Source organism: Mytilus californianus, unplaced genomic scaffold (assembly GCF_021869535.1).
Source record: "Mytilus californianus isolate M0D057914Y unplaced genomic scaffold, xbMytCali1.0.p SCAF_8, whole genome shotgun sequence".
In the NCBI taxonomy this organism is placed as follows: domain Eukaryota; kingdom Metazoa; phylum Mollusca; class Bivalvia; order Mytilida; family Mytilidae; genus Mytilus; species Mytilus californianus.
Window position 1 is genome coordinate 94,089,646 of NW_026262734.1, and position 27,683 is coordinate 94,117,328.

The 27,683-nt window shown below is 31.6% G+C and overlaps 1 protein-coding gene and 1 long non-coding RNA gene across 7 annotated transcripts; one reads left to right on the forward strand and one right to left on the reverse strand.

The window, feature by feature from the left end:
* LOC127713114 (uncharacterized) lies at positions 1-906 on the forward strand. The gene is made up of 2 exons (XR_007987459.1): positions 1-223; positions 865-906. It is a non-coding gene; the product is annotated as an uncharacterized LOC127713114 (long non-coding RNA).
* On the reverse strand, positions 242-27,238 carry LOC127713101 (uncharacterized). Of its 6 annotated transcripts, none has more exons than XM_052219734.1 (10): positions 27,139-27,238; positions 24,170-24,259; positions 20,759-20,789; positions 17,290-17,476; positions 16,118-16,218; positions 14,886-15,031; positions 10,516-11,150; positions 8,415-8,516; positions 6,298-6,436; positions 242-2,222 (listed from the first exon to the last, which is right to left on the reverse strand). In XM_052219734.1, exons 4-10 carry the CDS (start codon positions 17,375-17,377, stop codon positions 2,081-2,083), a joined length of 1,353 nt encoding a protein of 450 aa, XP_052075694.1. In that variant the 5' UTR covers positions 17,378-17,476; positions 20,759-20,789; positions 24,170-24,259; positions 27,139-27,238; the 3' UTR covers positions 242-2,080. The 6 variants fall into 6 exon arrangements, with proteins under 6 accessions (XP_052075694.1, XP_052075692.1, XP_052075689.1 ...); XM_052219732.1 differs by having other exon boundaries at positions 20,674-20,789; XM_052219729.1 differs by having other exon boundaries at positions 20,631-20,789.
* Between the last annotated feature and the right edge of the window lie 445 nt (positions 27,239-27,683).

Consider the following 27,683-nt stretch of genomic DNA (forward strand, 5'->3'; position numbering starts at 1 on the left):
CAGATTTTTTCAAGTAAACACTATTTTCATTTTGTGTGACACTATTTAAGACTGTCATAAAAAAAGAGCTGAGAGAGAGTTTTAGCCTTGTACTGAAGAAAATTAAATATATTATTAGATATTCTCTAATTAAATCATTTTACTCACAAGGGAAATACAAGATCTACTATTAAGAAATTTATCATATTGCTGCATTAATATACAATTATGGCCCGTTGAAAAGGTGAATATCCAAAATTGTCAACACGAGAAGGTTATTTTACTGAGGGCGCAGCCCGAAGTGAAATAACTTTTAAGGGTTGACAATTTTGGATATTCATCGCTTCTAAGGGGCCACAATTGTTTTATTATACCGAACTAACAGTGGAAGGGCATTTTGAATCATTGTAAAAGCACTTACCCTTACTTGAGTCAGTAACAAACACAAGTTGACGTTCAAAAATACATGTAATTTGTGTCTTAGAATTCTCGTATGTACAACAAAGGTAGATTCTTTTTGTAAAATATTGATGGCTCTGAAAAGAACCGTTATTAGAGATATCATCGGCACAAGATGCACGTCAAAAGCCTTATTTCCTCTTCTCTCGATCAATGGGCTTCCTGTAACTTGAACGTTGCCATTTTGTTTATTTACGTCTGTGACATCATTTTCATGAGTACAAATCAACAAACTAAAAAGGTTATTCGCCGGTGAATAATAGGGTTATTCAACGCTGGTGTACATTTTTAGGGTTATTCGTTCTTCCTTGCAATTGAATGAAAATTAACTGAATTATTCCATGTCACGTGATAACGTTTTACCCAATAGAATTGTTTGAAATATATGTAAGGTATAATAATATACAATTATGGCCCGTAGAAAAGGTGAATATCGAAAATTGTCAACACAAAAAGGTTGTTTTACTTACCTAATACTATATCGTAACAAACACAAGTTAAAGTTTGAAAATGAATTTATGTCTTAAAATTTTTCGTATGTACAACAAAGGTAGAATCTTTTTGTAAAATATTAATGGCCCTGAAAAGGACCGTTTATAGGAGATATCCTCAGCACTAGATGCATTTGCAAAGCCTTGTTTCCTTGTCACTTGATGGGCTTCCTGTAACGTGAACGTTGCCATTTTGCTTACTTACGTCTATGACATCATTTTTATGGGAGATAACTCATGTACAAATCAAGAAACTAAATAGGTTATTCACCACTGGTGTAAATTTTTAGGGTTATTCCTACTTCCTTGCAATTCAATGAAAATTAACTGAATTATTCCATGTCATGTGATAACGTGTTACCCAATAGAATTATTTATAATACATGTAAGGTATAATAAGAATATTTATTATATACTTAGTAGTAAATACAGATAAATTGTATATGTAATACAATCATTGGCAAGCGTGCTAAATCAGCCACCTGTGATGATATCGATATCAACAAGGTTGCGTAGGCTTTATCACACCTTTAATCTGTATGACGTCACGTCACCAATTGCAGTCACTGTTGCAAAGGCTTTATCAAACCCCTAATCTGTATGACATCATGTCAAACCTATAATCTGTATGACGTCATTTCAAACCTCCTTATCTGTATGACGTCATGTCACATAAAAAACATCTACGTGAGGTATATATATATATATAATAAAGTGTATATGATATGGCTTTAATTTTCAATATCACACACCGTATCAACCCTCGACCAATATAATCCCTCTAATCCCTCGAGCAGAGCTCTTGGGATTATATTGGTGTCTCGGATTGATACAGATGTGATATTGATAAAGCCATATGATATTCTCTATTTATTTTACAATGCAGCAAAATTTGACAAAAAAAACCACTGGTAAATACTTACAATAAAAGATAATAATTCTTAATCTCAATATATCTTCAACCAAATTGATAGATTGGTGATTGCTTTACACCGCCTCAGCAAAAAAAGGCTGATATAGTGGCGAGTCTTCAACCAAATCAAACTACTCTATTTTGTTCTAATATAACATCATGACCTAATAAATCTGCTTAAAAAAATTCAACAAATATAAATTGTTTGATATGTTTCATCACCATGGCAATCTTGTTTCTATGATTCTGAATGTTTGAGGAACTCCATTTCTGATGCCAACACCTTGGTAACCTGCATACATTTGGCGGCATGGTCGCCGCCCATTCTCTTCAAAGCAACTTCTGCTGCTTCTCTCACATGCTTTATAGGGTCATTCCTCCTGTTAAAATTATAAATATTCTGTTATTAATAAATTTGTTTCAACAATAATAAGCAACAAGTAGAAAATTGTATGATAAAGGCTTGAGACTTGTTGCTTGTTTTATGATATTATATAAATTGAAAATGTACAAACTAAAGATAAAACAAAAAATTTGCAATCAATTTCTTAGAAAAATATTTGCTTAGGAACTTTTTATATATAGTTGAAATATATCTAAATTACACATTTAGCAAATTTTATTCTAGGGGAGATAACCATTACACAAATTCAAGTGGAGATAATTAAACTAGATATAACTTTAGGTGTAATACCACCAAATCATAGTACGTCACATCCGGTTGCATACGAAAATAGGTCGAAAAAAAATATTCCCTTGAATTTGACAGTTGTAGGTAATTGATCCTACATTTCATTGCAGTAAAACATTTCTGAGTCATAAACATATATCTTGGGTATTTCAAAGCACCATTATTTCTTTATTTGGGGTTTCAATAGAATATTTTGGAAACTTGAGGTTACATGGTTACTAAAGCTTGTACACAGGTTAAAAAAGGGGGAAAATTTGATTGGTTAACTTCCAGTGATGGTTATTTTCTTATATGCAATGAAATGTTATGTGAAATTTTTTCTATAGTACTGGACAGGATAAAACTTTACTCATGCCAAGTATTTCTTTATTTGAAACAAAGATAAATTCTGCACAATTTTTTGAAAAGTGCAAATTTAACAATGACTAATAGGGGAAAATCAATGGTGGTATTACACCTAATATGGGAAGCTGTACATGCACCTTTGACCTTGTGAGTACTCTCATGTGTTAAAATTTCTTGCTATTTAAGTGAAATATTACAAATAATGAAATATTCTGAGTGGATTGAGTCTCCAAAATACATTTTATGAGAAAATTTCCTTGAAATAGGACTTTACCATGAATATTAGTTGACAGAACAAGCCATACTTAGAGTCTTGGGGAGCTTTTTCTCCTTATTTCTTATATTCTGCTATACTAGAAAATTTTTCCTAAGAAATACTTTAATAAATATATAGTTTCAAGTAAATGAAATTATTTTTAAAGCAGTAACAACAAATTATTCACCAAAAGAGAAGTTTTTTATGTCCCTCTCTGGAACGCGGCGTAAATTTAAGTTTTACGCAAGGACTTATTGAAACCTCCTTGGAGACAGTAAACTTTTATACGGATAGTTCAAGCAGCTTGAATACTTCAATTAATCATTTATAATAACATTCCTATCATAAATGAGTGAAAGTTACCCCAAAATGTTTATTTATTGGCTTAAAAAGTAGAAATTTTGAGGAAATGAGAGGTATAAATGGACCAAAAGAGACTTTATAAGGAAGAATAAGAGGTCCATTAGTAGTATTTATCATCCTAAAGTCATCTTTTGTATCATATTCAACTGTTTGTAGGCAGATGAGATAAATATTTGATCATTTATTGGTCCACACTATATTCTATCATGATGCGGCTTGGTTTGAATTTTTCGAAGAAATTTTGCTCGAATCGCTGTAGATGTCGTCTTACATTATACTAGATTTTTCTCAAACTATTGAACTGATTATGACAAAACTTGACAGGAATGCTTGAAATAACCAGTATTACAAAGGAAAAAAGTCACATTCAGTTTATTCAACAAAAAAGTCTTCTTTAGGTGTAATACCACCAAATCATAGTACGTCACATCCGGTTGCATACGAAAATAGGTCGAAAAAAAATATTCCCTTGAATTTGACAGTTGTAGGTAATTGATCCTACATTTCATTGCAGTAAAACATTTCTGAGTCATAAACATATATCTTGGGTATTTCAAAGCACCATTATTTCTTTATTTGGGGTTTCAATAGAATATTTTGGAAACTTGAGGTTACATGGTTACTAAAGCTTGTACACAGGTTAAAAAAGGGGGAAAATTTGATTGGTTAACTTCCAGTGATGGTTATTTTCTTATATGCAATGAAATGTTATGTGAAATTTTTTCTATAGTACTGGACAGGATAAAACTTTACTCATGCCAAGTATTTCTTTATTTGAAACAAAGATAAATTCTGCACAATTTTTTGAAAAGTGCAAATTTAACAATGACTAATAGGGGAAAATCAATGGTGGTATTACACCTGCAAACCAAAATTTACAATACTTTTGAAATGGCATGAAAACAATAAAATACACCTGTTTTCTTACCCCCCCCCCCCCCTCTTGTCCCCTTTAATATGTTATCAATTTTGGAAGATTTTTTCAGGTCAAAAAATTATTTTTACCTCATATAATCTATGCTTAATTATATAATTGTTATAAAACCTTAATTTCTCAATATAAGGAGAGTGATTATTCTTAACCATGCTTTAAATATGTGTAAAAATAAAGAAGAAATGTGGTATGATTGCCAATGAGACAGCTCTTCATCAGAGAACAAATGACATGGATGTAAGCAACTATACGTCACATTGAAACTCTCTTTTATGAAATTTAATAAGACTCTTTTAAGTTTGTTCATTCATATTCCGTGAAAAAGTAAAACTGAATAATCATTTGAAGAGAAACCTAAACAGAGTTTTCAAGTTTAATGATGTATTAATTTTTTTTAATTTGACTCATATTTATTTAAAAAAAAAAAACACAAAACACTCGTACTATACAAAGCCATCAACTTTTTTCTTTTTGTCACAAATTTTTCCTTCGAAATAAGGGCTGTTTCAAAATTTATTGTGTGGGAGATGGAAGGCATTCAAATTAATTAAATATGGGTGGTTCCATTTTCCTTAAACTTTTGTAGGAGTTATTAGAAAAATGATTTTTTTTTAATTTTATAAGTGGCCAGGGTCTCAAAAAAGGTGCCTCACATGACCCTTATATTTTTTATTCTGGAACAGCCCTAAGTTAAACCATAAACAATGCATATTGACTACAGAAAGAAATAGACAAAAAAACAAACGGTAGATTTTTATTTTATATATAAAATTAAGACAAGGTGTAAAATAATTTCAAAACAGATGATTTTTTTAGACAAATAACTGATTCATCAGACACTGTTGACCCTTAGGAGCACCTGATTTCATACCAGGTTTTCAAAAGGGTTTATGCTGCTCAATGCTTCCTTTTCTGTGTATTGTTGTGTGGACTTTTTCTTTCTCTAGGCCATGGTTCTATTTTTTTTTTTACCTCATGGTTTTTAATTGCTCCCTAAGCATCTTTCTTATTTTTTTCACAACAAAATAAAATCAGACCAAAAAAATTTAGATCCAGTATTAATCAGTAATTCCAATTTTGTATGTAAAGACAAATTTCATTGGTGAGTGCCATGTTAACCATAACTTATACAACAAGGACAATCATACCCAGACATGCAAATAAATAAATAAAGTCATTGAGCAGGGTTAAAGTAGCACTCAATCCTCCTTTTATCTTCTTTTTTGGAAGAAAAAAAAGGTTCATACATTTTGTACTATGATCTGAGACAGAAACACAAGGCTACAAAAATCAAAAGACATGTACAAGTCAACATAGTACTGTGGATTCATTATTATTCGTTGGATACCAATTTTCGTGGGTTTCGTGGGTACAGGTCAACCACTTTTTTCTATAAAGGAAATAAGAGTCAGGGACATGAAAACATCTCAAAAAGGCTTGGTACTATAATAGATAACTTTTCAATTGACTCAATTTGAGCAAGAGTTACTTCCCATTTGTTGCCATGTTGGAAGTTTGCACACATGCCTTATTAAATCAGTCAAATTCAACTTCTTATACTGACCACTAGACTTTAAAAAAAATGGCTTTCTAAACAATTTTAATTTCTTTGAGCCTTGCTTAATTCATCACTATGATCTAGTAAGGATATCTTAACACTCATACTACATCATCTCCAAACCTATCTTTATCGTGAAATTTAATCTACACAAAAATAAACCACTTCACAGGATCTCCAACAATCGAGTATGTCTGAGTATACAATGTGTCCGACTTAAACTTGACCTTGTTATAGAAAAGTGCTTAACGTATATATGCATTTAGATGTCAATTAAAAAAATTAAATTAAATTAAAATTTATCCCACCATTTATCAGCCACTACTTCTTCAGCTTTTGTTCCAGGTTTGAGGAATCCCAAAGCAAGGCAGGCACTCTCCCTCACGAGTCTGTCCTCGTCATCTAACATACCCATTATACGGTCAACAGTAGCTTTCTTGTTTTTTGCTATAATAATAGATGGTCAAATTTATATATTTGCAATACAAGCACAACCAAAGTTAAAGAAGTTGATAACATTTAAATAAAAACTATAATTGGAGACTTATAGCATACAATGTGGCTTAAAAAGAGAAAAATTTCACAGCAGTACACATACATGTACGATTAAGGATTATTCTTTCTAACATTTTCATTTTTTTTATTCATATGTCTTTAAGGTCCTATATCATTAATAACAAGATTCTCTCCTATAAATGAAAATTACTCCATGTCTATCTGTATATAATGTGTATATTTAGAAATAGTACTATGAAACTGAAAGTAGATCTTAAATTTTCAGTGTCAAAATAAGCTTATATGAGCTTTGAGATGAAGAACAGCAATAAAAGCGCTGTTTCTTTGCTTTTTGTGTTTTTTTCTGTGCATGTACAGATTTTGTGTCATGGACTGATACCCCATATCCTTTCTTTTCTATTATGAATCTTATTGCATAGTTTGTCCAATTTTCTTTTTCGCCACTTTCAATTTTTTTCGCCAACTAACGTAATCATATTTTTGTTTGAAATATTCCGTCTTTTCTAAAAAAAAATTCAGTTTGCCACATTGTTGTCCAAGATAATTCTTCAAATCTTTTTTTAATCTACATTGTAATAAATAAACACTAAACATTTACACTTGGAAAGATACTGTAAAATTTTACAATATAGATCATTAAATCGTCATTTTTGACTTCTGGGAACACAGGATTCATCTACAATAGGTTTATCGGATACTTCCCGTCTAGTTGAAGGATAAAGACTAAAGTCAAAGATTTTTCTTACTTTTGAATATATTTCTTCATAACAACAGTTTTCTTTTCCAGACCATCGCAAAAAGAAAAAGTCGAGACGTAAAACTATTTTTCAAACACGTGCGTCGCCAAAACAAATCAATTAATTCTATCAAAGTTAAGGATAAAAGTTAAAGTCAGAGATTTTTCTTGCTTTTAAACATTTTTCGTCATAACAATAGTTTGGGTTTTTCGGACCATCGCTAAAAGAAAAAAACGAAACGTAAAACTATGCTTCAAACACGTGCATCGATTGTGAAGTAACCACTTCAAAACAATTATTTCTATCAAAGTTGTAAATAAATCCTTTATGTCATAATGTGACATGTGACGCCGTTTAAAAACACCATTTCATTAAACAATACAATCAACACCTTTATTAATTGGTCATATATCTATAAAATGAAATCTGACAGCCGATTATTGATTTTCTGGAAACCCTGTATTACTGTATCTTATTTCTGAGGGTATTGCCAAACCCTGGAAAACTAAATACACACAAGACAAGCGTGTATACCATGTGTCAACATCTAACTTAGATAAGTTGTGATAAAATCTATATTTTCTGCCATCAAAAATCATTTCCATAAAATCAAAGATATAACAGTATACTAAAGCTTAAGACAACCACTGCAAGAATCATGACTTGGGACAAGCACATGTCAATTCTTCCTAAATGATAAAGAAAAATTATTTCTGCAATACTGTGGAACCAATACTGTAAACCAACTAATTTTCGCGAGCGATTTATTTTCACGAATTTCGCGAGTAGAAAAATAACACCAATTTAACGTGAATATGTAAAACGTGGATCTTTCCTTATTTAAGTATATCAATCAAATTTGAAAATCGTGAAATTAAATCGCCGCGAAATGGGCTTGAAGGGCTAAATGCGAAATAAAGTATCCGCGAAAATAAATTGGCTTACAGGTTTTTTTTTTGTATTTTTGATGAATAACAATTTTCAGGGATTTAGTTGGTATATGGGAACCACAAATTAAATGATCAACAAATTACAATGTTATAAAGGAATATATGCAGACTTTGGCAAAACCACAAAATCATATATCTACAAAAATGCAAGTTTTCCTCAATCCACAAACATTGGTATGCATGAACATAAAAGAATCAACATTTCTACACTACCGTGTTTACCTGATTTAGCCAAAGCAATGGTTGCCACAGCCCTGATATTTGGATCAGCATCTTTTAACATCTTTGATAAACCTTGCACAACAGCGGGAAATGAGAAATTTCCTGAAAAATAAAAAAGTTAAAATAAAACCAATTTGAAAAATGAAACAGAACAAAAAGCATCGAAAAATGTATTGTACAGTAAATTAAGAAAGTTTAACGATGTTTTTATTGGTGCAAAAATTGCTACAGAATAGGTTTCACAAAAATAAAAACTGTCTTTAAAGTTTTGATATCATTATTAATCTAGAAGCAGCATTTCTTTGAGTCACACAATAATAAATCTCATAATTTTTCCATTGTTCAACAATCGCAAAAATGATTTCACACAAAAATTTCTGAATGTACAGTACCTTGTACCAACAATTTCTGAATGTACAGTACCTTGTACCAACAACTTCTGAATGTACAGTACCTTGTACCAACAATTTCTGTATGTACAGTACCTTGTACCAACAATTACTGAATGTACAGTACCTTGTACCAACAATTTCTGTATGTACAGTACCTTGTACCAACAATTTCTGAATGTACAGTACCTTGTACCAACAATTTCTGTATGTACAGTACCTTGTACCAACAATTTCTAAATGTACAGTACCTTGTACCAACAATTTCTGAATGTACAGTACCTTGTACCAACAATTTCTGAATGTACAGTACCTTGTACCAACAATTTCAAAAATATTCAATACTAAGGTTGTTAAATTCTGAATATTTTATTTGAGGTAAATCATAGATTTTTAAAAATATGAATATAAAATACAGTAATAGCTTTCTAAACTTTACAGTCTACAAAAGAATGGTCATAACTTCCTTGTCTTAATTCACACATAAATCACTTGAAAATAAAAGGAAACTTAGAGTTATCTCCCTTTTTAAATCAAATTCATGGAGGTATTCTTTTTTATTCAAATGATTTATTTCAAAAGCATGCTGGGTTTTTTTATCAATTCTAGAAATAAAATAATTGAATTAAAAGTCTCAATATTCAGCTGGTACCAGGTAATATATTAACGTACATTTTTCTTATTATTTACTAGATATTTTACAGTTTCTGAAAAACATTTCTTTAAAAACAATATAAGGAGATGCGGTAACTATCCAAAAGACACCAAATGACATGGAGAAGAGCAGCCATTCGTTGAAATCCCAATAATTAATCTCACATTTTTTGCCATGATTCCACAATAATTTAATTTTGGATGTAACACGTCTTCTGATTGGCTGACAGTGTTTTGTCTATTAGCTCATAGACGTAATTTTGTCATGTGACCGTGACGTCATCAACGTTTTTATCATGATTTACTCCTTTTTAGAATTAAATTATAAGGAATGACTGTAATATTTTTTCTGTCTATTCGAAATAACCTAAAAAATGTGGTGCACACTTTTAAAGTTATTCAGTGTACACCACATTTTTGATGTTATTTCTTCATAGACAGAAAAAATATTACAGTCATTCCTTAAATAGAGGTATGATAGAAGTCATCATTTGGCCCCTTTCAAAAGTTTCAAAAATTTTACAGATAAATGAAAAAGTTGCTTTAATCTGGAAGATTTAGTGCAAAAAGGTCACTTGTGATGTCAAGATGACAGCATAAACATTTGAAATTTCTGTATTTGACCTAAAATGGCCATATCAGAAACACTTTTTGGTTAATATAAATATATGAGCAAGAGCTTTATCACAACAAATCTTTTACATACATTAACATCTTTGTAAAATACGAAGCAAAATATATTTTTGGGGTAAAGCTCTTGATAATGTCTAAATATGAATGACAAGATCTTAAAATGAGTTTATTTTTGTAGGCATACTTTGCTGTTTTGCACTAAATATAAGAAGCCCTAATGCCAATACGATAGTTGACAGACTAATGTCTTATCAACATCTGAAAGATGTTATTTGGAAGATTTATCCTACTTTTATATGTTTAAATTCCAGGGGCCAAAAAAGTGGCTTGATCATACCTTTTCTGTTATAATTTAGCAAAGTATGAAGAAATTTTAATATTATCTAGATGCCCATGTAATTTTTTAATTAACACAAAAGATTTACCAAGATTTTGTATAGTTGTGAGTCGTAGTGAACTTGACATATTGAATACTTCAACCATGGCATGGTATCCTGTGGCATATGCTTGGAGACGATTGTAAAATCTATGCATATCGGCATCTGGGTTTCCTTCGCAGAAAGCGTCATATTGACTCTTTTTCACTGTTTTTTGCAAATCAAATATATCTTTGTAAATCAAATTAACAAAAAACTTAAATCGATCCTCAGAGTATTGTTTTACAATTTTGTCATGGTAGTCCATTTCAAATTTTTTTTTGAATTCCACCCATGGAACCTCACTTTTATTGTCGAAATTCCTGTCCCAGAAATCGTACTTCAGTCCTGTTTGTCTAGTTTGAAGCGGTCTGATTGGTCTGCGATGTTCCGTCATGCCCTCATCATCTTCCCCACCCATATCATCCTCATCGTAATTATTCTCATCAGTTGTATCGAAATTTATACTGACGTTCATTCCATGAAAATTAATATCACCCGATTCAGAAACATATTGCGGGTCAAGTTGTGGCTGCAGATTTGACATATTATCGGACATTGAAGCTAGCAAACTCTGCAAGCTGGTTTCATATATTTCAGGCTTGAAGAAAAATGTCCAATTAATCCTGGCGAGCATAAGCTTCCTGTAAAATTACAAAATATTGGTTAAAGAAAAACTATTTCATTTATTGATTGATTTCTGTTTGCTCATCCTCGAGTGCTATATGTAGGTTATCTTAATTGTAATATATATGTTTTGTCATGGATTCATTATTATTAGTGCGGTATCAATTCTTGTGGACTTCGTGATTAGAGGAACACCACGAATTCAAATGTTCAATGAAGTATCAATTTTCTATAGGCTTATATGAGGGTGTGGATGGGGGTCCTTCATTTCTATATTTTTTAATTTCTAGCCCATTTTTCTCTATTCTTTATATTTTAGGCCCATTATTCTCTAATTTTATATACTAGAACCCCATTATTCTCTATTCTTTATTTTTTTTATCCATTTTCCCCTATTCTTTATTTGTTTGGCCCTTTATCCTGCACTTTTTGCCCTTAATTCTCTATTCTGTAAACCCCATCTAGACCCTCTCATATAAAATCATTGGAAAACCCAAAAACTTAAATATCCACGAATATACAATTTTCCTCAATCCATTGAAAATTAGTAACCATGTAAATAAATGAATCCACAGCATACTGATTGTCTTGATTGTAGCGTGCATGAAATGTTTTTAAAAGAAACTTGACCAGGTAGGATGAAGGCTAAATGTCTTAGCATAAGTGGTCAAAGTAAACTAACTGAATGACCAATTGATAATAATAATATACAAGAGTGCACACGCTGAAATGTCTCGCCTTCTTTACTAATCATTGATATTATGTTGATAGTCCTAAATATAAAGCTTTATTACAACTGTCACATAAACTTAACATTAACCAAGTAAACTAAACATTGACCAATGAACCATGAAAATGAGGTCAAGGTCAGATGAACCATGCTAGGCAGGCATGTACAGCTAACAATTCTTCCATACAACAAATAGAGTTGACCTATTGCTTATAGTTTAAGAAAAACAGACCAAAACACAAAAACTTAACACTGAGCAATGAACCTTGAAAATGAGGTCAAGATCAAATAAAACCTGTGCGTGACTGCCAAATAGATCATAAAATATTTCCATACACCAAATATAGTTGAACTATTGCATACAGTATAAGAAAAACAGACCAAAACACAAAAACTTAACTATAACCACTGAACCATGAAAATGAGGTCAAGGTCAGATGACACCTGCCAGTTGGACATGTACACCTTACAGTCCTTCCATACACCGAATATACTAGACCTATTGCTTATAGTATCTGAGATATGGACTTGACCACCAAAACTTAACCTTGTTCATTGATCCATGAAATGAGGTCGAGGTCAAGTGAAAACTGTCTGACGGGCATGAGGACCTTGCAAGGTACGCACATACCAAATAAAGTTGAACTATTGCACATAGTATTAGAAAAAAAGACCAAAACTCAAAAACTTAACTTTGACCACTGAACCATGAAAATGAGGTCAAGGTCAAATGACACCTGCCCGCTAGACATGTACACCTTACAATCATTCCATACACCAAATATAGTAGACCTATGGCATACAGTATAAGAAAAACAGACCAAAACACAAAAACTTAACTATAACCACTGAACCATGAAAATGAGGTCAAGGTCAGATGACACCTGCCAGTTGGACATGTACACCTTACAGTCCTTCCATACATAGAATATACTAGACCTATTGCTTATAGTATCTGAGATATGGACTTGACCACCAAAACTTAACCTTGTTCACTGATCCATGAAATGAGGTCGAGGTCAAGTGAAAACTGTCTGACGGGCATGAGGACCTTGCAAGGTACGCACATACCAAATATAGTTATCCTATTACTTATAATAAGAGAGAATCTTACATTACAAAAAATCTTAACTTTTTTTTCAAGTAGTCACTGAACCATGAAAATGAGGTCAAGGACATTGGACATGTGACTGATGGAAACTTCGTAACATGAGGCATCCATATACAAAGTATGAAGCATCCAGGTCTTCCACCCTCTAAAATATAAAGCTTTTAAGAAGTTAGCTAACGCCGCCGCCGCCGCCGGATCACTATCCCTATGTCGAGCTTTCTGCGACAAAAGTCGCAGGCTCGACAAAAACTAAGGGTATGATGAAGTATGATAGCCAATGAGAGAACTATCGTTAAAGACCTAGGGACAACAATCTGTATGTCTTTTATTTATTGTTGTTGGTTTGCTGTATTATTGACCTATATCCTGCATCCCCTTTAATTCATCTGTATTTCTATGACCTTTAACATTTTGTAGAATGTGAAACAATTTTGGCAAATGATGCATGACCTTTCAAAAATCAAAATAAAAGTGCTTAACAAAGATAAGCATCATGAGCATAAGAAATGTAAAGAATCCTGCAGTACAAACATGGTGTACTGTGGAATAATTTATTTTCATGGGTAGCAATTTTTGTGAATAAAGAAAAAATTGTATTTTTATAGATATTTGATTTCGTGGTTTTGCCAAAATCTGCATATATGCCTATATAACCTTTATTCTTCTTTCCCACAAATAATAATGAATCCACAGTATCGGTAAAAAATCACTCTTGCTAATTTTGGGTGTATAACTGTGAAACAGAGAGAATCCTAGTGATTTTAGGGGAGATAATCTGATGTTCACTTCTATTGTATACTGTAAATTCAGAAATTATTGCGTGCATTTATTATTGCGAATTTTTTAAAAAAGGACAAAAATGCGAGATTAATTATTGCGATTGTCGGAAAATCTGCATACAGATATATTATCAAACATCAGAATGCGAGTTCTTATTATTGCTATACTCACCCAGTTGCATTATTCGCAATAATAAAAACCTCGCAATAATTTCTGAATTTACAGTACTATGGAATACAGTGGATTCATTAATTTTTGTTAGTACCAATTTTCGTGGATTGAGAAAAAAGTTATATTCCAGGATTTTTTATTTCCTGGTTTTGCCAAAGTATGCATACAAGCTTATTATAAAAAAAAAATTATTCATTGAACATTTAAATTCATGGTTCACCTATCTTATCCACAAAATCCATGAATTCAAATTGGTATAGCTAGAATTATAATAAATTCACAGTATGCAAAAAGATATTTCTGATTGAATCAACCCCAACCACCAGTGTTCACTGTGAAAAATCACCACAAAGAGTTGCTTTTTAATCTGAACCACCTTTTTGTGTTCTGTATTTATATACTGATTGATTGATGTGTAACAACACTTTCAGCACTATTGGCTATTTCTTGGCAGTCAGTTTTTATTGGTGGAGGAAGCTGGAGTGCCCGGAGAGAACCATGACCTTTGGCAAGAAAACTGACGATCCTAGTCAATCAAGATTGGAGTACCGCCACATGAGGGGTTCAAACTCACAACCTCAGTGTTGACATGCAAGTGATACAGTAGTTGGACTACTTAGATCACTCGGTCACAAAGCCCCACCCCCACTGTATTATATATGAACCTTCTTTAAAATAATAATAAACATACTAATGTCATTAAAATACTGATCCTGTGTTCTAGTCTTGCTCACAAGGATCTGACAACGCACTGTTCTACTTTCTGTTTTAAAGACCGTTCTGGATCCTCCAGTTTTGTCTCATTAATGCCCACCTTCAACATGTTCAAAAGTTTGAAGGCTGACATTTCATTTGCTGATGTAATAATTAACAGAACAGAAAGAAAAACGGAGTGTTGTTAGATCCTTGTAAGAAAAGTTCCAAGACAGGATATGTATTTTAATCAGATTGTAAACATACATTCCTCCTTCCAGTAAAGGGCTGATATCTCTGAACTTCTCTAGACTGACAGGATATATTGTAGAATAAGAGATGTAGGCCAAAGCAAGCTCGTCCGCAAACTGTGAATCCTTGCAGGAATCCTTGCTTATTATCATTACAAACATCTAAAATAGTTCAAAATCCAAAATTACTCAAAATGTCTCACTAGTAAATGAAATTAATTTTAAACAGTCATTTTGATATTTGCATCATCTGAAAAGTATGAAGAATAAATTATTCAGTCATGTTAAGTCTTTCAGTAAATTTTCAGATTTATCAACTGCGCAAAATCCAGCTCTGTTGACGAGTACGACAATTTGTATAAAAAAGAAGATGTGGTATGAGTGCCAATGAGACAACTCTCCACAAGAGACTTAGTAAAATTAAGTATCATTTTTATCTGTACAGGTAAATAACAAGTACTGAACAGATCTTAATTGACTGCAAGCGAATTGTCTGAATAGTACTGAATTTCCTGCAATGGGATAGGGAAAACTGAAAACTGACTGAAAAATTAAAAATGACTTAAATAATTTATTGTTCAGTCTTTTAAGATCTGTTCAGATCAAAAACAGTTTCAGACCTAATTCATTTACTAGAGGCTGGAAATACATGTAAACAAGAGGGGAAAAAGAGAGGTTGAAGATACCAAAGCCAAAGGGATATTCTAAGTTTCAAACACATAAGTCGATGACAAACAAAAAAATGACCATATTTGTAGTACCCAGTCACCCTTGGGGGGTAAACTCATACCTCATATATATATACACACAATAAGCATTAAAATGCCAGGCATGACAAAATGTTAAACAAGTCATAAAATAAAAATCAACAGCCTGAGTAACGTCCTTGTCTCTTTTGTATATTCCAAGTGGTCAAGTTTATGTCGTCCATTTAAAAGTTTACAGACACTTTCTGTTTTGCTATATAGTTTTATCAGTTTATCTAGATCTTAACTGCAGAGTTTGGTATGTCCCTTGGTATCCTCTGCCTCTTTTTTACATCATTTTTCTCTTTTCAGAACTATGTAAACCCCATCCAGACCCTCATACTAGAACCTAACAATTGTGTATTCCTTAAGTGAAGAGCTTTCTACTGACATGTATAACTTACAATAATTACTTTGATAAATTATTACTTAGAACTAATGACATTTTTTTACATAAGATTTAGACTCTTTCTTTCTATTTTGTCTTACAAATACTTTTTACCTTACAACTGAGGATTGCCTCCCCTTTCTTGCTAAGTGCTTCTACAGGATCAATTTCTGGTCTTGTGTACCACACTGTCCAACCCTGCTCTTCTATTTTCTCTAAATGAAAAATATATCGGTATGTAACAATGAACACAAAATTGAATAAAATAGCCAGTTTTGAAAGACTAAATATGACAAAATACATTTATACATAGTATATTTGGCACCAGCCTACTCAAGTCTTCATTAAAAGTATTAATCCCTATATTAAATGTGTCATAACCTTGTTAGGGGGAGAGATGAGAACTCACAAACATGTTTAAACCCACCTAATTCTTTATATGCCTGCTTCAAGTCATGAGCCACAATATTTAGTGGTTTTTGTTGGTTCATGTCTGTCATATTTGTTTTTCATAAACTGTTTTGTTATACATTAGGCTGTTAGTTTTCTGGTATGAATTGTTTCCCATTTTCATGTAGGGCTTTTTATTGCTGACTATACAGTATGAATTTTATTCTCATTGTTGAAGGCCGTATGGTGGCCTACATTTGCTTACATCCACTTCATTTAAACTCTGGTGGATAGTTGTCTCATTGGCAATCATACCACATCTCCTTATAGAACAATCCATGAAGGTTTACAAGTTTACCATGTCAAGGAAATTTCACTTGTACTGTCTGTAAACGCTAACTGCAAAAAAACTAAGTCATAAAATACTGAAAAAAATTTAAAAACTTTTTTTTTTAATTTTGCTTAATCATAACAGGCTTCTGTCAAAGTTTCATAATAAAGTTCTATAAAGGTTTGACAAAATAATTAATGTCTAAAACCACAGACTGAAGATAAATATTGACTCCGCGGACAGCATGTAGGATTGCTGTCTTGCTTCTGCCACAAAATGTTGCAGGCTCGACAAAAATAAATTGATTAACATTGAGACCAGTTATATGTTGCAATTTGAACAATAACTGAGAGGGCAGGGCCAAATAATCTACACGGAAATGAGATGTGCCAAGACTGATTCAAGTGTATATCAAATAGCATTGACCAACAACTAGTGGTTCCCCTTAAACTAAACTAATCACAAACTTTAACAAATTGTTGATGCTGCCGCCAAAACAATATACTTAAGTCCATTTGAAGTCTCGCTTTTGGACTTTGTCAAGGTGAGAAAAAAATAATAATACCTGCAATTTTCTGTGTAAATTTCAAATCTTTTGAATTAAAACTGATCATAACATCACACTGAATCTTTGACGGTAGATTGGACGCCATGTTTACGAGACTCTGGTCTAAGGCTGAGTGACTTTATACTTCCTGTTTTCCTGTGTTCCTCATTGTCATTAATATAGGTGATACTTGTTGGCTCTATAACTGTAAAATAAAAAAAAAGGAAAATTTATAACAGCGGCTACATTTTTTCTTTTCAGTAAATTTTCTTGATCAAGGGTATCATTCAACCTTTGTAATGTTAATTATTGGAATTTAAAGACAAAAGTTGCAATTGTATGTGCAATTTAATCAATTAGTTAAGAGCAGACTTAACATGCTTAAGTAGTATCAATAGCAAGAATAGATTGTTACTATGAATGTTATGCTGTAAAACCTGGTTTAACCTGCCACTTTAATTTATTTGTCCAATTGGGACCATAATGACTAATTGTTGCATCAATCATTAGGAAAGATTTTTTCTTAAGTTTGCCAGTATAGACTGGAAATTACTTTTTTTTTTATCGTACTTGATATTTGAGATTGTTTAATATAGACCGTAATTCAAACAAGTTCCCGTAAAATTTGACATCACAATTAAAAACATTTGACGTCACAATTAAAAAGTGATTGTTGCTTGACGTCAGAAGGTTATTCTGAGCAGATCTAAGGTCACTCGGAGACAAAATTCAGCTAATACCAAAAGTGTAAATATGTTTATTCATTCCCTAGATTAATATGGGATGTCAAATAGATGATTAGCAAGCATCAACAATTGCAACTGCAACATTACTATTTAATCAAATTACAACTGCAATTTTTGTCTTAACTAATTAATTAATTACCATCACTTTAATCAAAAGTAATTAATTAAAGTGCATATTATAATAAGTTTCACCATCATATTTCATGATAAGAATTCATACAACTATTGAATATGTGAAAGCAGATTGATAAAAAATTTTCATTTTCAATCCTTATTTCCAGAAATGTGGTGCTATTGCCTTAAATCAAGGAAATAATATTTATACAATATCTTTAAAGGGGCATTATCTGTCAAATTCATGTTCACCGATTTGACTCAAATTCTCATATTTGATTTATCTAAGGAATGACTGTAATATTTTTTCTGTCTATAAAGAAATAACATCAAAAATATGGTGCACACTGAATAACCCGCGTAGCGAGTTATTTTAAAGTGTGCACCACATTTTTTATGTTATTTCGAATAGACAGAAAAAATATTACAGTCATTTCTTATAATTTAATTCTAAATTCCATTTTAAACCGGAGTAAACCATTAAAAAACGTTGATGACGTTACGGTCACATGACAAAATTATGTCTATGAGCTGATAAACAAAACAACGTCAGCCAATCAGAAGATGCGTTACATCCAAAATTAAATTATAACATATTAAAACGTATATCCAAGTTATAAAAAGTCTAAAAAAACCAATTTACAATGCATAATAATTTGGATCGATAATATGCATCAGCATTTCGAGTGTATTTTAGTCTAGATGCCATCTAATTAACCATTGAGTTGACCTTCGAAGACTGCCGACGGTCATATAATCAAATGTAAACATAAATATAGATATAAATAGATAGCGAACTCGTGCAATTGGATTTTTCTAGGTCTGTTTGATTTCATATTATAGGTTACAAATATATATTAATCATCATGTTTACCTGTATAAGAATGAGTTTTTGTGGATCGAATCAGTCAATCAAATGGTTTACCCTTGTTTCACTTTCAATGTTGACATTCTTTTCCTTTTAATAACTGAACACGCCCAATTAATGTGTAACCCAACTCTAGCTAACGGGTTAAATTGAAGGTCACATGAATACGGATTCAATGAGGTCAAATTATTCACTTGCAAGTGAATAATTCATCAGCGATGTTTCTTTGCTTATTTTGACAAAATTGAATCAAACTGGCTGCTAAAAACGAATTATCATTTCACTATTTCACTTTCATTAAAGATTGAACAAAAAAAAATCATATCTTATTTTTTCTATATCTCATAGCTAATGCCCCTTTAAAGCAACCACTACTGGACAGGCATATGTTCTAATAAATTAAACAACACTAAAGACAACAACTTTAATGTCCTTTAATGAAGTTTTATCTATTACCTTGGTGAAAGAAAAAACAGTGAATACCTTTAGTTATCCACACTCAATTTACCCTACCACAGGATCACTACTTCAGGTGTTGGTTCACCAAGACACCATATATAGTTTCATGTTCAAATCAAAGAAAGAATTTAGTAACAAAGCTAACTTTCTGTGAAATTAAATATTCCAATTTGGACTTAAGGACATTATCAATACCTTTAATGATTCATATGACACCTAGATCCAAGCTAATTTCTAAATTCTAACATACACCCCAGTGGCAAAGCATCAAATATTAAAATAAAAATCACAAAATCAATGCTACAAAAGCCTTGCAACAGGCCACAAAGGACCATTTACCTAGAGCTCATGCAAGGAATTTCCATTCTGATAAAAACCTGTGACACAAATTCATTAGGAGACAACATATTGAAAATCAATATCCAAAGGTCAAAAGGTCATGTTGTCATATCAATGCATCTTGTATAGGCCAATTGACAATATAGAAAAACAGAAAAAAGGCAATTAAAAGCAGAAGCATCTTCATCTCTAACAATAAATCAGGCTATTGGTTTCTTGTTTGAATTTTTTCACATTTTGTCATTCTATCAATGCACCTTTATTTAAACAATAGAAAAAATAACATGCACACATATGTTGTGTTTAACAATATCAAATGTACACATTAGATCTAATTACATTTGTATTTGGGTACACAGTTTGCAAGGTTTTTATTGGCTATAAATATATCTGAGAAATATTTTCTTGACCAGATTAGCTGCATTCAAGTAACACTCAAAAGTATATAACGCTGGAAACATATTTTGTATACTAAAATATAACCAACTTTGAAGGCAAGGGTTTAGTTTACTTACACACTCAATAAAAAGCAGACTTTTATTTTCTTTATTACAAATAACTTCTTTGAAAGGGGGTAGAGCTGACTAAAGGGAAATAACTCTTTAAATGAGTATTATGACTTTGTAATAAAATAAGTTTTATAAATGTTTTTTTAAAGAATTTATGTGACACAGAATTAAAATCATCTGAGTTACTTAGAAGCTTAAAATATATTACGGAGAGGTTGCCAAAAACTTTACGATTATTTTTAAGAGATACATCCCCTGTCTGAGAGTTATGTCCCTTAACAGATCTACATCTACCTACTCAAAGTGTGAATATACATATATTACATTGTGTTCATAATTTCCTTTCTGTAAAATATTATTGTCTAACATTATATAATGAAAGTTCTAGCACACATAACACAACATCAAGATAAAGGTAATCTGTATCATATCAGGGGAGATAACCAACATACAACATCAATCTTCACTGGAATCATGCATTTCCTACAATGAAAAACAAACTTTTTTAACAAAAATAACTGATACTGTTAACCTTTATATATAGTAGCCAAGAAATGAAGATTCCTGAAAAATTCACTGCCATAAAACTTAAATTACGTCTCTGTTCTATGAAATTAAGGTCACTGAGACCCAAATGTTACTGAATATACCATCCCAATACAATCTCAAGAGAACTGTAGTGGTAAATAACATTATAAAATTAGCTAAAAAATCGAAAATGAACCTGTGGTATACACAAAATGTAAAAAAATGAATCCCTCTAATGCCTCATTGGTGTAAGCCACAAGGTTAGCATGTACGAGCTGAAAAATCTCCTAAAATAATTTTACCAAAGTAAGTGAAGCAAGCGATGTAGGTCATTAGGGTGAATCACTTTTTTGGCGGGCCGTAAATGTAAGAAACATAAGTGTGTTGTCAAACCAAGTCACAATCATGAGTATTTGTCACAAAAATTTTCTAGATTAGTTCTAGCTGATGTTTAAGCCTGAAAAAGTAAGTCAATGATAAATGATTACCTACACCCTGAAACAAACTGTTGGTCACAAGATAACTAAAACAATGAGGCCAAAAAAATATGAAGGCCAAATAAATAAATGTAGGCCAAAAAAACTTTTTTAGTGGTATCCCTTTAATAGATGTGACAGCTTTGTATAAATAAACTGTTGACACAGAGATATGTGTCCTTCACTCTATGTAATTCAGTCTAATACAAATGTTGAAATTGAAATGGATATATATTTTAACATGTAATGTATAAAACCATTTAAAGTCAATAAACCAAAACTTAAATTATTTTGAGGTAAAATTATCGAAATATTCTTTATGAGGCTGAGGACAACCCATTCTTTGCAAATTTTAGGGGGGAGCACGCCCACCACGCCCCCGCCTGAATCTGCACCTGGCAATACTGTAATTGAATACGAACCTAAAAAGCTATCTGCTATTTGGTAAATGAAATGCAAAATAAGGTCAGAATTAAACTTACTTTGATTTTAGGCTACATATTCTCTAATTCTTTCAAATTGGAAATTAAACAATTTCTGAATCCAAATCAATCAACATGATCAAGTGTGGTTGCAGATGATCTCAGTAGATGATTTTCTAAGTTAAAAGGTCATAACCTTTATCAGCTCTCAGGATGAATCAAATGTGCTAACATGTGTTACAGAAATTGACAACTATATAAAAACTTTTACTACACAGAAATAGTTCGACCTTCAAAAATTGTTGTTCAAGTTGTGTACTATTACATCTGAATATGCATCTCATGAAATGCAATGTTCTTGATTAAAAATTTAAAAGTGGTCTTTTATTAATGTTTGCTTCCAGTTGATTTAAAGATGCATAAATGAAGTTTTTGCACATCAATTTAGTAAGTGTTGTATGAAATAGAAATCAGGAAAAAGGATTTTGGTTTATCAAAAATGAAGATTTATTTAATAATCATTAGAGAAATAGATTCTTACATAGTTATTTAGGTGGATTATCTGAATTTATCCAATCTGGATAGTTAAATTATCGAATTTTAAAATCCTCGCAGAGGCTCAAACTTTAAAATTTTAAAATTTAACTATCTTAATTGGATAAATCTGATAATCCACTGTCACCAATGTAAAAATCTATATTTCTCCTAAATGTGTAGGACAATTGGATATAAAACCATGATTGAATATCATTTAATTTAATACATGTAATAGGTGAATAAATGATTTGTAATTTGCAATTAATTAATAAAATTTCCTTTTAATATTTTTATTCTATATTTATTAAATGTTTAATTTTTTTTTCAAACACTGAAAGGTAAAAAGCTAAAATATGTTCTCTTTTTTGTTTATATTTTATTCCCTATCATCATGACATGCATCATCATGAGATGTTCTTTAATTGATTGATAGTTGGTGTTTGACTCCATTTTCAGCACACTTGGCTATTTCATGGCGGCTGGTTTTTATTAGCGGATCAATGTATACAAAGCCCGAGTACCTGGATGTAACCAAAACTTACGACAGGAAAAACTGCCAATCCTTAGTTAACTAAGATCTGAGTCAAACACACCTTGCCTAAGCGGAGTTCTAACTCATAACCTCGGTGTTGACAGGGTTACTGAATGAACACACTATAGATGAACTTACAATGTAACTTAGACAGTAGACCACTATGCAAATTGAGGCCCTGATTGTGCTTTGGAGATGCAATTAAAAAGGAAATGAAATTTACTGGTAAGTTCAATTTACTGCAATATTGACCCAATTATTGGAAACATCATCATGCAATTATTATAGAATCATCCTGCTTCCCAATGCAATTTAAATAATTGATCATAGGAAATGATTGTTACAATACAGATACATGTATCACATTATCTAATTGTTTGTCATTTATTATTTAAAAAATTGAACATGGTCTTGATCACTGAAGCATAACTGGAGGGGGGCCCCCTTAGGTCAGTCAGAGGGCCCCCCCTTATGAAAAGTTCTGGATCCGCCACTGAGTTTGATATCTTTCTCTCTTAAAGCAGTGACCCAATGTATATGGTTGTATGAAAAACAGTTTCTGAGATCTGGGCTCTGATGACAATGTACATAAAAAAGACATTGATATTGAGAGAGCATCAACTAAGCTGTACTGACCTATTGGCACAACAGTACCTAATTTGAAGAGATAAATGCAGTTTTCTGCATACGGATAGCAGAGCCAGTAAAGTGTTTATTTGTGCCTGTTAAATAAAAAAAAAGGGGGGGGGGGGGGGGGGGGGCAAGTCTTGAAATACAGAACTGTCAGTACCTATTATAATCTAATGCATTATTCATAAATGTTCAAAATAAAACATTTGAAATATCATGGACATGCTGACTGTGATTGAACAATATTGATACCAGGCCTCTGTTACGAATGACTCGGTCCACATGTATAAGCCATGACAGCATATGTGATCTAAAGCCAATCAAATACTGTGTCACATGGTATTCAATAGAACTATATGTTGATTTTGCCTTACATAATTCAGGGTTAAGTTCATGCAGTGTAAAAATATGGCAGGTATATACATGTATATATCAATCATCTCTTGTGGGGGCATGAGTTTTTTCTCTGAAAATGCAATTGTTTTTTCAACTACAATCAAACAATTATTTTTTTTCTATATATATCATACAGAAAAATTTTTTTTTTAATAAACATTGTTTTCACTCATCATGTTTATGTTATTGTTCTTTCAATAGAAAATATATTTTTTTTAATCAAAAAAAAAAAGAAAAAGAATCAAACATTTTATCGAAAAAATCAAATGCCCCGTTCAAAGATGTTTGGTCCCTAATTATAGAAAAACTACACAAAAATAATAAACAACAACAAATTCATACCGTTAATGTGAATCTTTCTGCCATCCGATTCAGATGTACGAGACGGAGAACAACCCATTCTCCATTCATTCAATGAATCATTCTGTCTTCCTGAAAAACATCTTATATTACAACGCACATGATGATGGCGGTGTCCATAACATTGTTTATTTTAAAACTGTGTACCTTTTTATAGAACACACATAATTATTTCCTTCAGAGATCAGCTGCTCCCGTATTGTAATCAGATTCACTATAATAACCAAGTGTAAACTCATTTACGTCAGTGTCCACTATGTCCACTATTCTGTTACAATAATTATTGTATATGAGAAGATGTTTTACAGTTATTATAATCCAATCATGTAAATCATCCGGTTGGTGAAAAATGGTAGATAAAATATTATATACTATAGTAGATATCCGTGACACCAGTATATTTTGTCAATTAACGAAAAATGGTCATAATAAGATGTTATAAATACATTTTTTTCTATTACTATTTTCATAAATTATTGTATCAATTTACTCAAGGTTTAAATGTACATTTTTATTACTGGTTTTATTGTGTAGTAATAAGGAAGCAATCACAACATGTTATTTTTAGTAAATTATTGAAATTATTACAAAAATCAATATGAATTGGGCTTATTTCAGTGGATTAATTAGAAAAAACCTCAATATTACCATTGTGACATCATTATATATGACTTCAGGTAGAATTCATAGTTTTTAATCAATATTTTAATAACATTCTGGAGCATTTGTAAACAAAAGCTTTTATTGAAACAAGTAGTTTTAATTATTTTTTAACAGAATTCAAAGCTGACCAAATAAAGATTTATAAACTGATCGTGATAATGGAATTTAATAATAGATTAGAATTAAGAGCCATCTGCTTTACAGAGGTCTACTTCCAAATGAATTAAGAAATAAATATTTTATTATAAAAAATGAAATCCCATTTTTATTGTTATAATCATAAACTTTTTTCCATGCTATTCATGTAATATCACAAACTTTTTCAAAATGTAATCAACTTATCACAATTTTTGTTGTTGTGATTTCAGGATCACAAATCTATGAAATCAAAACAAAACTAAATTAACACATTTCTCTAAAGTGATAAATGTGGATTTGCCTGAACTACTTTTGGTCTTATTTTAACTTTTAAAATTCCTAGATAAATCCCACAATATATTATTGAAGGTTAATTATAAAAACTGAACTCTGTAAAAAAAGATGTCCTTCTTTTATATTTAGCAACTATTTTATCATTTTGTAACAGAAACAAATTATTTGTTTTACTTATTTTCAACAGACACTAACATGACTAACTCCTTTGAAAAAAAAAATCGATAGAAACAATTAAACTACATGTATCATTGTTTTTACTTACATATGTTGTACATTGTATTTTCAACATAATCACACTATTTTGTTTACCTATTTTCAACAGAAATACACTACATGTACATAACTGGAGCGGGCTCCCTCTTAGGCAGTCAATGGGCCCCCCTTATGAAAATTTCTGGATCCGCCACTGTGTACATATCTGGTACAACATTCTTCAGCCAAATATTATATATGACATTTACCTCAGGCAGAAAACTTAACAAATTCTTCAAAACATATCTACTTGCTATATGATTAAATCTTTAACTATATCAAATTTAACCAAATATGGAAAAAATCAGGGTTGGCAGAGTTATGAGTTGCTGGACCAATACTTTTTCACATTTACACACTTTAAAATAAGAATAATAGAAATGAGCTAATAAAAGAAAATATTATATATGTCTTGTATAAATATATACCGGTCCATAGATTTTTATGTCTTGCATAAAACTTTGTAATTGATCACTGAATCCTCTTAAAGATTAAAACCACTATTTCATATTACAGTACAGTATTGCCCAGAAAAACCCGGGTTTTCCCAGTATTTCCCACTGGGCTGGGCAATACTCATAAAACCCCAGTTTTTGCCAACCTTGGGTAAAATTGACGAAAAAAAAACTTTTTGGAATATCAATTCCTTTTGCATGTGTCAGAAAAACAATGAAAATATCTGATTGAACATGGTTTTGACAGAATTTTCGTGTATATTCCTATCCGATTTGCGGATATATTCTTATATATCCGATACTCGATTACACGATAAAATTGACATTTAACATATATAGGAAAGGGTTTGGTGTTTTGAAATAATATTACAATCGCCGAAATATACGTTTAGCCGATATCCGATTAGTAGGGCATGTAGGGATTACAATGAAATTGAGTGTACTCATTAATATTTTCTTGCTGTTTTACAAAATATGGTAAAATTGGTTTAATTTCTGTAATGTCAATTAAATAATTTCCCCCTCCCCCCACATGCAGTAAATATGTATGGAGGGCCAGTTTATCACATATTTATGAAAGGAAAATGGTGATTTATTAATAGACCACTTATGTCTACAAATGTCAGAAATGAGTTTTGTAAGAAATAATATGATTATCGTTAGCTTTAGGAACTATATTATATATATCACTAGATATTTTCGTAATAAAGGATTTTTCTTTCAAAGTTGACTTGCAGTGAGGATAATTACAGTTTCTATGATTAGAAGCTGACGAAATATTCACGGAAGTGACAATAACGGAAGTAAATGGGAGTGGGCAGGTTTACCGGACGGGCGGAATTACCGAACACTACTGTATATACATGTATTATAAAAGTAACAATGAAGATTAAAAAATAGATATAGAGATAATAATTAAGACAACAATGTGACAAACTGTTTTTTTTTTGTGAGAAAGAAGGAAAATTTTAAACGAAAAAGTATGTTTATATTATTCGGCGAAAAATATATTGTTTTGGCGAAAGAGGAGGCGAAAAAGAAAATTGACCCTAGGGGAACCCTGGATCGAACCCTACCAAATGCGACTTGACTGACGTCGTGACGAACCCATTTGACCAGTTTGACAACTATACCTTTTAATTTTACCTATAGCTACGTTGTTAGGTTACAGTTGAAGTTTGTATATGTCTGCAACGTCTGAACTAGTACTGCAGAATATGTGGTACTCCCTAGCTTTTTGTAAACAGGAAACATAAACAATTCGTGGAAACACGAATCAAGGACGGGATTGACACAATTTTCCGTAATTTGGATATAATAAGTCAGTCAACAAATTTTAATTGAATCCATAATCTAATCTGCAGAGGCGCATTTAGTGGGAGCAGGATGCTCGGACAACGTATGGAGCTAAATATATGGTTAATGCATAGACTTTTTACATGTACCACTCCAAGCGTTGAATAGTTTGGGGTCCCGGGTCCCCCTTTTTTCAAACTTTGAAGACTCCTGGATCCGCATCAGATCTGGATTAAATAACGAACAATAACATACAACGATTAATAATTGTAAAAGGGCAGATATAATTGCATATGAGCAGAGACATATAGTATCGAGAATTTGTTCCAGATCAAAGAAATTCCGGTCAAGTACAGTATATATATGGCCGTCAGGTGGTTATCCAATCAAACAGA

Bases quoted from the DNA above. Each gene is read 5' to 3' on its own strand.
- LOC127713101 (XM_052219733.1), bottom strand. From the start codon at position 17,377: ATGGCGTCCAATCTACCGTCAAAGATTCAGTGTGATGTTATGATCAGT. The intron at 6,437-8,414 runs GTAAACACGGTA...CTATTATTATAG, and splicing joins CATTGCTTTGGCTAAATCAG to CAAAAAACAAGAAAGCTACT. The intron at 2,223-6,297 runs GTGGGATAAATT...TAATTTTAACAG, and splicing joins GAAGTAGTGGCTGATAAATG to GAGGAATGACCCTATAAAGC.